At 51.6% G+C, this 12,852-nt stretch overlaps 1 protein-coding gene across 1 annotated transcript in view; it reads left to right on the forward strand.

The window, feature by feature from the left end:
• Window positions 1-8,398: 8,398 nt before the first annotated feature.
• The window catches only part of CHCHD6 (coiled-coil-helix-coiled-coil-helix domain containing 6), a 131,662-nt gene continuing 127,208 nt past the window's right edge, over window positions 8,399-12,852 (forward strand). Inside the window, exon 1 of the mRNA XM_079713900.1 lies at window positions 8,399-8,511. Within this exon, the coding sequence (XP_079570026.1) occupies window positions 8,425-8,511 (87 nt within the window). The 5' untranslated portion in view covers window positions 8,399-8,424. The remainder of the gene's footprint in view (window positions 8,512-12,852) is intronic.

Genomic DNA, 12,852 nt, shown 5'->3' on the forward strand with positions numbered 1-12,852 from the left:
AACAAATCTAGCAGTGTACTATGTACATATGGAAAATAGTTTATCATGAAGTTGGCTTTTTAAATTCAGTGGCAAAACAAAACATTCAATAAATGATAAGGGCTATATATAAAATCTACATAATTGGCTATTTATACGAAAACATTCTATCCAGCATAATCCCATAGCATAATAAAAAATAAACTGCAAATGGTTTTAAAAGGTAAACGTTAAAAAACTGTTTACAAGTTCAGTAGGAGATACTTCCTTATTAATATGTAAAATCTACAACCCAAAAAAGAGCATGAATTAGATATCTGAATGAAAAAAGTTTGAACTTGTTTGTCAAAAAATGACCTACAGTTAAAAGACAAGTGGTAGATGGGAGAAAATAGAGCACTGGAGAAGAGGAGTGACATCTAGAGCTTATAAAAGCTCCTGCAAACCAGTAATGAAAGGACCCAAACCAAAACAGAACAACACAAGCAAGGGGGCCAAGTATATGAGAAGGTGATTCACAGATAAAAGAGTATCAAGGACCAGCACAAATGTGAAGAGGCTGAGCTTTAGACACAGCAATAGTCCGGGAATTGCAACTAAAAGTAAAACAAATGTTCTTCTCTATCACACTGGTGAAAACCTGGGAGGCTATCTTGAAGCTCCATTTGCAATGCAAACACAAGGCTTCCACTTAGAGGGTATTTTGTTTAGCATGGCTGAGAGGGGTGACGGAGATGATGGGAGGGAGGTAACGGTCCCCCCCAATGCTCTGGTGTGGCCGCTGCTCTGGCACAGGCCGCTCTGAAGGAGCCTCCTGTGGCTGCTCAGAGCTCATGGGGCACTCCCTGGTCGGTCCCTCCCTTCCCCTGCTAATAGACGCAAAAGGCTGGAAAACCATCTTGCCAAGTAGGCAACCGGGTTTACCACTGAGCTCTCTGAGGAATCCTGTCAATTTGTAGCTCTTATTACAGCCCAGTGTTATTTCCTTAGAGTCTGTGCATACATTTTAATGATTCATAAAACTCTGTAAGAGTCCCATGGTGGGGAGTGGATGCAGCTGCAGGGGGTGCAAGGGATCGAGAGTGGGGCAGGGAGCCAGTACCAGGACGGTCTCCCCAGCAGACCCTCTTACCCTCCCTCACCCCAACCCCCTTTCCCGGGCCTTCACCCCAGTTCCCAAGCCCCGCACCCAAGGGCCCGGGAAGCCATGCTTCAAGGGAGGCGCCACAGCCAGGTGGGACCCTAGAAAGGGCTCTGGCTTCTGAGACGTTGGGACCAGGGTTCAGATCTCATGTCTGCCTCCTTCCTGCTGTGTGACCTCAGGCAAGCCATGTCCCCTGTCTGAGCCTCAGCTGGCAGGCTCCTTTGGATGATGTGTAGCACAGCAATAACTAGTGATAACTGAGTGCTTCCCTCTTTGCCAGGTATTGTTCTGGGTCCATGACATGTATTAACTCATGCAATCCCACATCAGCGCTACAGGTAGGTACTGTGCTTATGCCTGTTTTACAGATGGGGAAACCGAGACAGAGGGAGGTGAAGGAACTTTTTGGAGACCACACGGGCAGCCGAGCTGGGACTGAGATGAAAATCTTCACTCTTAATTACTCAGTTTCTTGCCTCTCTGAACCTGGAGCAACGCACTCACCAGTAGGGGAGCCCATTCAGCCAGCCCGTCAGTGACTCAGTCACCGATGCCTTGAGCGCCCGCTCCGTCCCATGCCCTGTGCCAGGTGCCCGGAATTCAGGGATGAAGCTGGAGCCTCAGGGTCAGGAGCAGGGCCAGAGCCTGTGCTGGAGACGGGAAGCCCAGCTCAGGTTACAGCCGTGGGCGGGCACGTGCGTGCGCATGTGTGTACCTGCGCGTGCGGGGGTGGGGCGCGTAAAGACAGACTGATCCGCCAGGAGGCCGCAACAGGCTGACCGGACTCCGCTCCGGCTACGCCGCCGCAGTCCGTGGCCCACGCGGCTTTGCTGAGCCAGCGTCTCTCTCTTCCCACTGAGCTCGCAGCGCCCACGGTCCCCGGCCGCCCACGCGCAGCAAGCTGCCCTCGGGAGAACCGTGACAGGGGGTGACCGTCCTGGGGAGGCGCTGGGGCGCAGGCTCCCTGCGGCCGGTGCGCCCTGTTCCTCCCGGGCACGCTTATGCACGCAGCCGCCCAGTCCCGAGAGCAGCTGAAAGGGGTGCTTGAGGGGGGGCACCGTAAGGGGGCTGCTTACCGGTGCCGGCGGCTGGTTCCGTCAGGCCTGGGGAGTGATCCGCGCAGGTTTAACCTGCCGTGGCCACCCTGCCCCCTCTGCCGGGGCAGGCCCTCAGCGTGACTACAGGAGAGACTGGCTTCTGGGAGAGATTCCTTTGTGCTGAAAGGGAGAGCGCCCTTCCGCAGCTGCTCCCTCCAGCTGGGCGGACAGAGGTGGGCAGGTGTGATGCTCCGAACCCAGGCTGGCATCTCCACACCAACACCACGAGGGGAGATGCGGCCAACCTGCTGGGCAGGCAGATGGGAAGAGCCTTCATCCTCCACGGATGGAGAAGCACAGGCTCCAAGCAGGCAGGCAGACCTCAGAGAGGAGAGGAGAGGAGAGGAGAGAGCTGCCACGGTGTCACATGCCGAATCCCCGCAAGAACTTCTACCCGAGTGTCACGCTAATGCCTGTCCCTCCCTGTGGAAGCGCAAGGCTGGAGAGAGGAGGTTCCCGGACCACCAGTGTCTGCCAGGGCGGGGCAGTGGGGAGGGTGCTGCAGTCTCCCTCAAATTCAGGTGGTGGTGAGGGGTAGGCTGTGCTTCAGGGACGGGCCCTGTCATCAGCCATCTACCTCCACAGCTACTGCAAAGATGTCCTCCACTGTGGGGCTGCAGAGAGCTTCCCAAAGCACAGCCCCCAAATCAAGAGTCTTCCACTGCCGTGCGTCAGGGTGGAAGGACATACCCAGCATTCAAGGCCTCTGTCCTCACGATCCAACCAGCCTTTCCGGAGTTTTCCCCGCCACAGCCCATTCTCCTCCTACTCAGGGCCCTGCCACTTCCTTCCCTAGGGCCACCGTTGGCCAACTATCCTCTAAAGGGTTCTTACTGATGGTCCAAGGATGGATTTGGGGGAGGTTCGTTGAGCCTGCCTGGGGCCAGACAAATGAAACTACCCAATCCAATTTAAAGGCACTGCTGACTGAGGCAAACTTTAGTGAAAATGAATTACATGGGAAGAAAGAGACGGTCCTACCATGTATTACTGAACAAAATCTATCCATCTGCCACTTGGAATCATAACCGCCTTTCCCAAATTTCCTCTTCAACCAGGTTTCTGCCTTTCTTCCTTCACTCCAAAGCCCACTGTCCTTCAACGGAGCTGGCTCCGCCCCTATCCTCCACCTCTCAGAAGCCATCCAGCTCACAGTCCGCTCAGCAAAAGCCTCAACGTGAGCCCAGACATCCTGAACACTACAAATGGCCCCACATCCAGCTACTCTCATTTTCCTGGCCTGCAGGGGGTGGTTACCAGGGGCTGCGTCACCCCCATCCTACAGACCAGGAGCCTGAGGCTCAGAGGTGAAGAGTCACAGAAAACTCGGACATGCTCCCCAGCACTGGGGCCCCACTCCCTCGGTGACTCCTCTGGGTGGCTCCCAGACCGTGGGCCCCCCAAGCCTCCTGCACGAGAGTATCTGTCACTCCAGCCCCCTTCTCATCAGGGCTCCACTCCTCCCCAGTGGTCTCCAAACTTTAGCCCAGAGGAAGCGTGTCAACACACAGCAGAAGGGAAAGTCAGGCAAGTGACGAGCGGCGACAACTTGCTTTCAAAGGTACACACGTGCCCGCATCGCTGGGTGACCATCTTAGCACCCAGGAAACACCTTCGTAAGACAGAAGATCCATGGAACAGTTACTGTGTGACAGAAGATGTGTGTATGCTGTCATCACGACACCTGTGCACAGAATGGATTGTGATTTTGTCTCAGTGTGACCTTTCAGCGTCTGGAGTTTCTCGGTTATTATCAGTACATCTTTCTTACATGGACCTTCTCAGGAAACAGTAAGGGGTCAGTGAGCTGTTCATTCACCAGTTGTGCCTGATGGTCTAGTGTTCAGACGTTTCCTTTCTCCTTCTACTCACAGCAGACGGCACTTCCCCACTCTTGTAGGTGGGAGGGGCAGTGGGCCTGAACGGCCAGTGGTTGTGAATGGGGGTGACAGTTGCCGAGGCAGGGAAAGCTGGGGCTCAGTTCTCTAGGCTCTGAGGCTCACTCGTCCTGCTGAGTCAGCCGAGGAAGGCGCATGTTCAGACGTGCAGGTAAAGAGCATTCTCTGGTGGCCGGGAATGCCATGTTCTGCACAACCACATTTTGCCTGAGTGAGAAATAAAACATTATGTTAGACCTCCACCTCAAATATTTTCAACTTCTACTTAGGTATAATATACATATTGTAAAATGCTTAGATGTTAAGTTCACGGCTTAGTGAGTATTGATAAATGTATAAACCACGTAGCCACTATTCCAAGTTTTATTTTCCTGTCCATTTCCAGCCCCCTTCCTAGACAACAGTATTTTTTAGTTTCCAGGATACAAGCTTTGTACTTCTTTGGCTAAATCTATTCCTAAGTGTTCTATTGTTTTTGGTGCTATTGTAAGTGGAATTGTTTTCTTAATTTCATTTTTGGATTGCTCATTGTGAGTATATAGAAATAGAACTGATTTTTGTATATTGTTCTTATACCCTGCAACCTTGCTGAATTTGCTTACTAGCTCGGTTGAGTGTGTGTGTGTGCACGTGTGTGTGTGAATTCCTTAGGATTTTCATATACAAGATCATGTCTTCCACAAAGAGATCATTTTACTTCTTCCTTTCCAATCTTTTATTTCATTTTCTTGTGCAGTGTTGAATAGAAGTCGTGAAAGCAGACATCCTTGTCTCTTTCTTGATCTTATAGGAAAAGCTTCCTTTTGGCTTTTAACATGGACAAAGCAAACTCCTCTTCTGACTTTTCTACTCTATCAGCCCATTTTTTCTTCTTCTCTGCTTCTGGAGAATCCAATTTAAGAGAGGCCAGCTCACACGACTCCCCCTCCCCCACCCCCTATACTGGTTGCCAAGTTATTTAAAAAAAAAAAACGAACAACTCTCAATAATAATAGCTATTGCTGAATGAGTTCACTAAGTCCAAGCACTGCATGTAATGTTGGCACCACTCATATCAGGAAACTGAGGGGCACAGGTCTAGGAGGAGGCAGAGCTCAGCCCTGCATCCCATCTCGCTGCTCTCTTAGCACTGACTGCACTGTTCTCCGGGTACCGCACTGCTCAAGAGCCATCCGACCAGATCTAGGTCACACGCTCACCTCCAGCTACAAAGGAGAAGGGAGTCCAGAGAGGGAAGTATTTTTTATTTCCCCAAGTGCAGAATTTTATTTCCTGATTATTATTCTGAAAAATTTCAAATGCATAGAAACAGTGGAAGATATAATGGATTCCAATATACATATTTCACCTAGATTCACCTATTGTTAACATTTTTCCCTGAACCTTTTTTTTTTTTTTTTTTTTGCAGTAGGCGGGCCTCTCACTGTTGTGGCCTCTCCCATTGCGGAGCACAGGCTCCGGACGCACAGGCTCAGCGGCCATGGCTCACTGGCCCAGCCGCTCCGCGGCATGTGGGATCTTCCCAGACCGGGGCACGAACCCGTGTCCCCTGCATCGGCAGGTGGACTCTCAACCACTGCGCCACCAGGGAAGCCCTCCCTGAACCTTTTGAGTGCAGGTTGTAGACACTGACACTCCCCCAATACTTCCAAATGCATCTCCCTAAAACAAGAAAAGTGACTTTAATTCAATGATGTCACCTAGGACACTATTCCATATATAAAACTTTCCCAATCATTCCAAGTACCTTTTTATAGCTTTGTTGCTGTTACTGTCCTTTTAATCCAGGATATAATCAAGATTCACTGCTGTGTCTCATTGTTATGCTTCTTTCATGTTTTGAAACTTGTTTTTTCATGACATTAGCCTTCTGGAAGAGTCCAGGACAGTTGTTTTGTAAGATGTCTCACATTCTGGATTTGTCTGATTGTTTCCTCACGACTGGATTCAGGGCACACATTTTTGGCAACAACATTCCAAAGAGGACACTGTGTGTCCCTTACATCTCCTGGGGAGGGACATCATGTCATGTTGTCCCACTCTCTGTGATGCTAAGTCCAGCCATTTAGTTAAGGAAGTGACCTCCAGGTCTCATCAATGTAATCGTTTTCTCTTTATGATGTTCAGGAATCTGTGGTGAGTCTTGGGAGTTGTCACTCAACAGCTTCAGGATCCACTGATGAGTTCTGCATGATTCAGTTAATTCACGGAGGGTCACAAAATGGCAATTTTAAAATCTCACACTGATTTGCTGGCATTCTTTTGTAAAGAAGACCCCCCCCCCCGTTTTTTACATCCCATCTCTTTTAACATATGGACTATTGCATTTAAAAAAAATTAAATGTTATAGGTTCAAACTGTCAAATTGCTATAATGCTCAAGTTGTCCCACGTTTGGCCAGTGGGAACTTAGGCACCAATTTTTCTAACCAGACACATTGTTACACCTAAGGAAGTTGGGTTCTGTCCTAAGGAAGGAGAGAATGGGTACTGGGCAGCAAATAGTGGGCCTGTCATAACATCTTACCTCCCCGAAGTCTCCATTTCCTGGGCCTTAGACTGGGGTAATACTCTCTCAGGATGGTTTCCAGGACTACATGAGTAGCATGTGTGCCTGCATCATGGAGCCTGGTGCCATGATGGTGCTCAAAAACCATGAACTTCTCTTCCCTTTCTTTCCTCTGCCACTGCTTTTATTAAAGTCCTCGCCCTTCTTTGGATTTATAACGTCACCATCTTCACCTTTTTGCACTTTGGTTTTCTTTTCAGGGAAGTAGGGATACACGACTTGCTGGGTTGTCATGAGGCTTAGCTATGCTGGTGTCAGTGTAACCCCACTCTCAGTCTCGTGGGATTCCAATTCTCTCCCAGGAGTTTGCACATGGTGGGAGCAGGGGAGACCACACACAGTCTCATAGGCACCTGTGGCCCTGACTCTTGTTTGGATGAATTAGTTCAGTGGTTAATTATTTCATCAACTCAGAAGTGAAATCCATCCCTTTCCTCAATTTTTATAACCCCTTCCACAGTCACAGGGTATTCGGGAGACCTTGGAAAACGTGAGGAACATGGAGTAGATGCTGAAAGTGCCCCGTCCAGCTCGTGAGGCCATCCCCTGGCTGCTGTGGGTGTGGACTGCTGAGAGCTCACAGATGACCCCTGCACTGGGCTGCCAAGGACCGAATGCTGTGGGGAACAGAAGACCAGTCCCCTTGCCTGCGAGCCGGGACAACTCTGGACATAATTTGTGCTCCAGAGCCCAGCTTTGACGGCATCTCAGCTTTCTCCTGAGGCACTCCCCCAGTAAACCACTTGCACCAGAATCTCCTACTCAGGCTCTACTTATAGGGAAGAGATGGAGGAAGACCTCCAAATCAAAGTATTTTGAAGGAATCTGGCAGATGTCCTTGTTATCCTAGAGGATAAAAATCCTCTAGCGCCCCCTGCCGTCCCCCCGTCCCCCGCAATGTCCACCGTCTTCTTCAGCCAAGCTGCTCTCATCTCAGAGCATCTCACTTTCTCTTCCACCCTCTGCTCCCCCCCGCTTCCCTTCCAGGTTCGAAAAGGCTCCAAATGACCGTTACTATTTCATGGAGCAGTCGGGGGTTCCCCAGTTCCAGATCCCAAACTCAGCTCCGGGCCCACTGTGGCAGATCAACGCGAGTCAGCAGCTCAGAGACCAAAAGGGGGCTTGGTTCAGGTGGCCGAGGCGGTGAGCAGCAGTCACCGCATCCATCACACGTGTGACCCCGCGAGACAGGCGTGAACACGACGCTGGATACACGGTGCGTGTCTCCTCAACGCCGAGGGCCCTTCACTGTCCTCCCCGGGCCTTTAGAACAAGCTCTGGCCCCGCCGACAAAGCCCTCTCCGCTCTGACCTTCAGCCCGCCTCCGGGTCTGCTCTGCACCCTCCCGCACTCCGGGCCCGCGCTGGGCCCTCGCTCTCCTCCTGCCTCAGGGCCTTTGCACGAAGTTCTTCCTCCACCGCCTCCCCCCCAGAGCGGCGCCTCCCGCCAGCTTCTCTCCTGGCACCGCGACGTCGCTGTCTTCCTCACCGCCTTCACGCTCTCCGTCTTTTCACCGCGAACCTGCACTCCTCAGCCAGCCATCTGGCTACGCGCCGTCTGGGCGCCGCACCTCGTGCTCCTGGTCCAGTGGGCGGCCACCGCGAGACTACAGCCCCCACAATGCCGCACGGCCCGCGCCGCGATTGGCTGAGCCCCGAGCTGCGGCCAATAGGGCACGGCCTTGTTGGCAGGTGGCGCCAGTCCCGTAAGCGCCGGCGCATCGGACCCCCCTTCCGCCATGGGCAGCGCCGAGAGCCGCGAGGGCCGAAGGGCGTCCTTCGGGATGGACCAGGAGGAGCGGGTCCGGGTGCTGCAGGGCATCCGGGTGAGCGGGTGGCCGGCGGGCGGGCGTGGAGGCGTCTGCCGTCGCTCGCCGCGAGAGGGCCGCGAGTTCGGAGGGCGCCGCAGGCCTGGCCTCCTCAGGGTGGGAGGACGGACGGAGACCGGGGGGCGGGGCCTCGTTAGCTGGACCCCTGCCCGGGTGCGCCTTGGACGTTTGATCCTGTGCCCTCGCCGCCCGCGGACGCCCAAGCGTGTACGAGGACAACGAGCCGCCCCCCCACCCTTGGGTTCCGGAGCCGCGCTGCTGACCTGACTGACCACCTCCCGTGCCAGTCCCCCCAAGCCCCCGCTCCCTGTTCGCTGGCCTCAGGGCCTCCTTGTCCCTCGAGGTGGCGGCCTGCTCGGCTCGCGATCTCCTCACGGGTTGTGTTCGCGCCCCCAGTTTGCCTTATATCCGCTCTTGCGTTCTTGTAGTTTAGGTCTCACGTGAGGGTCCTTTCCTGACCAGTCCAGAGTGCCTGCCCATCCCCGCGGTCGCACACTGGTTTTTGTCGTAGCGCTCGCTCATCTCCATTTGAAACTTCTGTTGATGCTTTACTTCTTTGTGTGTTTCCGACCGCAGTGTAAGCTGCTTGAGGCCAAGGCTCTTGTGTGACTGCAGACTCTATCCCCAGACTCTAGAGGAAGAATAAAAGCAGCTCACGTTTGAGTGCTTAGTGGGGGCCGTGGGTTGTGCTAACCCTTGACGGGTACCCTGTCATTTAATTCTCAACAGCTCTCTGAGAGGTCGGATTCTGTTTGCCCATTTTATGGATGGAGGACAGGCGAGGCATTGAGACATGAAGTACTTATCCAGGGTCATCTAGGTAACAAGCCAGCGAGCTGGGATTGCGCTCAGTGGGACTCCAGGGACTGTTCATTTTGTGCTCTGCTTCCTGCTGCACCTCTGCCTTGCACGTAGTGGGTGCTTTGTAAACCATTGCTGAGTGATTAAATGGACGAGCCCCAGTGAAGCAGGCACCAAGTGTCCGTGGAATGCACAGAGTCGGGCATAGGTGAATTAGTTAATGAGGGAGCTGGCTCAGAAAAGGACATCAGGGCACTTCCCTGGCGGTCCAGTGGTTAAGACTCTGCGCTTCCACTGCAGGGGGCAAGGGTTCGATCCCTGGTTGGGGAAGTTCCACATGCCACGTGGTGTGGCCAAAAAGGAAAAAAAAAAAAAAAAGGACATCAGGAGGTCTGACTTCTGGATAGTTGCTCATTAGCTGTGTGACCTGGGGTGAACAACTTACCTTTGGAGTCTCAATCACCACATCTTTTAAAAAACGGGGGCAGGCTGTGATAATCCTAGGTGCTGCCTTGGATAAGATGATGTGTGTGCACTTGTTTAGAAAAAGTACAGAGTGTTTTGTGGGAGCCTCTATTCTTAGCATGCCTACTTAGCATATTTGGTACTTGCTAGGTGTTATCCAGTCTTGACCTGGCTTGGGGCAAAGTCAAAATGGAGAGAAGACGGCTCCGCTCACGTTGGAAGGTGAGAGGCAGTAGCCGAATCAGAATTTAGAAAGATGCCCCAAGCTCTGTGTGGGCGCTCTCCCACTGCTGTCACCTGCTTTGGAGAGTGTTGGGAAGTTCAGTCAGTCAGAGACTTCTAAGGGAACGTCTTTTTTTTTTTTTTTTTTTTAACATCTTTATTAGAGTATAATTGCTTTACAATGGTGGGAACGTCTTCTCAGTGGACAGAGGAGCATCATCTCTTTTGGGTTTTATATCAGACAGGCACATTTTATTTCTAGTTCTCTTAGCAGTTCTGCAAAGTACAAAATTCTCTGTAAAAATGGAGAATCAGGCTTAGAGAGGTTAAGGAGTTTGTCCAAGGTGTTACTTCCGGGACCTTAACCCAGATCTTTTTGGGTACAAGAAATAGCCTTTTCTCACAGCTCCAACCTCCCCTGCATGCTCCCAGTGATATGCAGGGCAGTGTGAAAATTCTGTTACAGCCTTTAGCTGTCTTGACAGGGTACTGGTGCCATGCTTCGTTCTACCAGAGATTGTTAAAGAGGGAGCTTTGGGCAAACTCATCAGAGAGAATAAAGAACTTGTCTAGAGGCATACAGTTGGGGGCACCGCCCCATGCTCCGAGACCCCTCCCTCCCTTCCTTCCTTCCAGCCTTCCTTCCATCCACTCCTGTGCCTGTTTTGAGAGAGGGAGACCAGAGAAAGGAGGTGATGGCAGTGCAGTGTTTGGTGTAAGGTTTTTCCTGCTAGCAAAGTGACTCGAGGGTTGGGAAGTCCCCCTTGTCTTTAAGCAGGTGAGTGAAAATCACTAGAAAAGATCATTGGATGACCCAAACGAGAAGTTAATTTAATACAAGGTATAGGAGGTGTGTGCCAAAGAAGAACATCTGCCCGCTCCTTCAGAGAAAGTTAAATATTCTTTTTTTTTTTTTTAAATAAATTTATTTATTTATTTATTTATTTATGGCTGCGTTGGGTCTTTGTTACTGCGTACGGGCTTTCTCTAGTTGTGGAGAGCAGGGGCTATTCTTCGTTGCGGTGCATGGACTTCTCATTGCGGTGGCTTCTCGATGCAGAGCATGGGCTCTAGGCGCACTGGCTTCGGTAGTTGTGGCTCATGGGCTCTAGAGCACAGACTCAGTAGTTGTGGCGCACGGGCTTAGTTGCTCCGCGGTATGTGGGATCTTCCCGGACCAGGGATCGAACCCGTGACCCCAGCATTGGCAGGCGGATTCTTAACCACTGTGCCACCAGTGAAGTCTGAAAGTTAAATATTCTTAAAGACCTCTTGTATTTAATCCCCCGACCTGGTCCTGGAAAGCATTCTAGTTTCCTTAAAATTAAATGCCAGGACGTTGCTCGTTTGCACACTCATTTGCATACATTTACATAGTGAGTTCAAGCCCTAATTCCAAGGAAGGTAAAAGAAATTTAATTAATGCAAAAAGCTGCAATTATATTCACCTCTGTTTTTCAGAGCAAGCATGTGTGAAATACATAAAGATTTCATTTCAACCAGTGTGTTTCATCTCATCCTCCAGTAAGAGGAGGTACACACATGGCCACAACATCCCGTGTGTGACTGTCCCCTCTGCCCCTGCACAACCATCTTTGGTGACTCAGCTGAAGTTGGTCGCATGTCAACATGCAGACCCCTCGCTGTCCTCCAGCCTTTGCCTCTTCCAAGCACTCGGCTCCCTCTCCCCTTCCCAGGTCGCTTCCCAAGGCTGCTGCTCTGGCTGTGTCCCCAGGCTCGTTTCACCCTCAGGGGTATACCACCTTTACCATCATTCAGTGCCACGGGAGGCAAGTCTGGACCACTGCTGAAGGGAAGATCTCGGAGGAGGTCGTGCGACACAAGGGACAGCTCCCCGGGTGCCCACACCAGAGAGGCCACGTGTCCCCGACGTGTGGGTACCGCTTCACCGCCACCTCAGCAAGTGCTCACTGTGAACTGGGCCTGGCCTGGCAGAGACCACAGGGGACAATGCACAGGGCCCTGCGTCATGGAAACCTCATCCCAGGAGGGGGAACTGACCAAAAGAGAGAAGAAGCAGAAGAATAGAAAAGCATTGCAAGTGCCATGAAAACAAACAGGATGCGAAGAGTGACGGGGCTTCCTGCTCAGGTGGGCTGGTCAGACAGTGCTGCTCGGATGAGGTGACGGTGACGACGGGCCTGGGCCAGCGGGGAAAGGCTTCTCTGCTCTGGGCTGAGTGGTTTCAGGGCACCGTGTCGCCTGGTCCCCAGGCTGACCTTGTGAGGTTTCATCCCCATGCAGAGGTGAGGAAGCAGGTTCAAGGAGGTGAAGGAACCCCCGGTCACAGCAAGTTGGTGGTAGAGCTGGAAGCTCAAACTTTCCGGCTCCATAGCCTGTGTGCCTGGCAGCCACACAGAGGTTGGGATGGTGGAGAAAGTTGGCCAGGTGATGAGGCTAGACAGGTGATGCAGGGCTGTTCACACGTTTCTCTGGAGGCAACATTGTGGTTCTCTATTCAGGGGTGGAGCTTTGGAAAGATTTTATCTGATGATAGTGACTTTTTAAAAAATGGGTGTATTGAAATGTATTTTACATGTAAAATTCACCCTTTCAGAGAGTTTTTAAAGCAAATTTACAGAGTTGCTGTAAATTTTTTAAAGCAAATTTACAGAGTTGAGCACAGTGGGATTTTAGAACATTTACGAGGCCTAAAAAGTTCCCTTGTACCTGTTTGCAGTCGCTCCCCACTCCGACTCCCACTCCCAGCCCCAGGTAACCACTAAGTCTTCTGCCTCTGTGTTGTTTGCCTTTTCTGGACATTTCATGGAAATACATCACGCATCGTTCATGTCTAGTTCCCTTCACTTAGCACAATGTTCTTGGGGT

Source organism: Hyperoodon ampullatus, assembly GCF_949752795.1.
Source record: "Hyperoodon ampullatus genome assembly, chromosome: 10".
Classification (NCBI taxonomy): Eukaryota; Metazoa; Chordata; class Mammalia; order Artiodactyla; family Ziphiidae; genus Hyperoodon; species Hyperoodon ampullatus.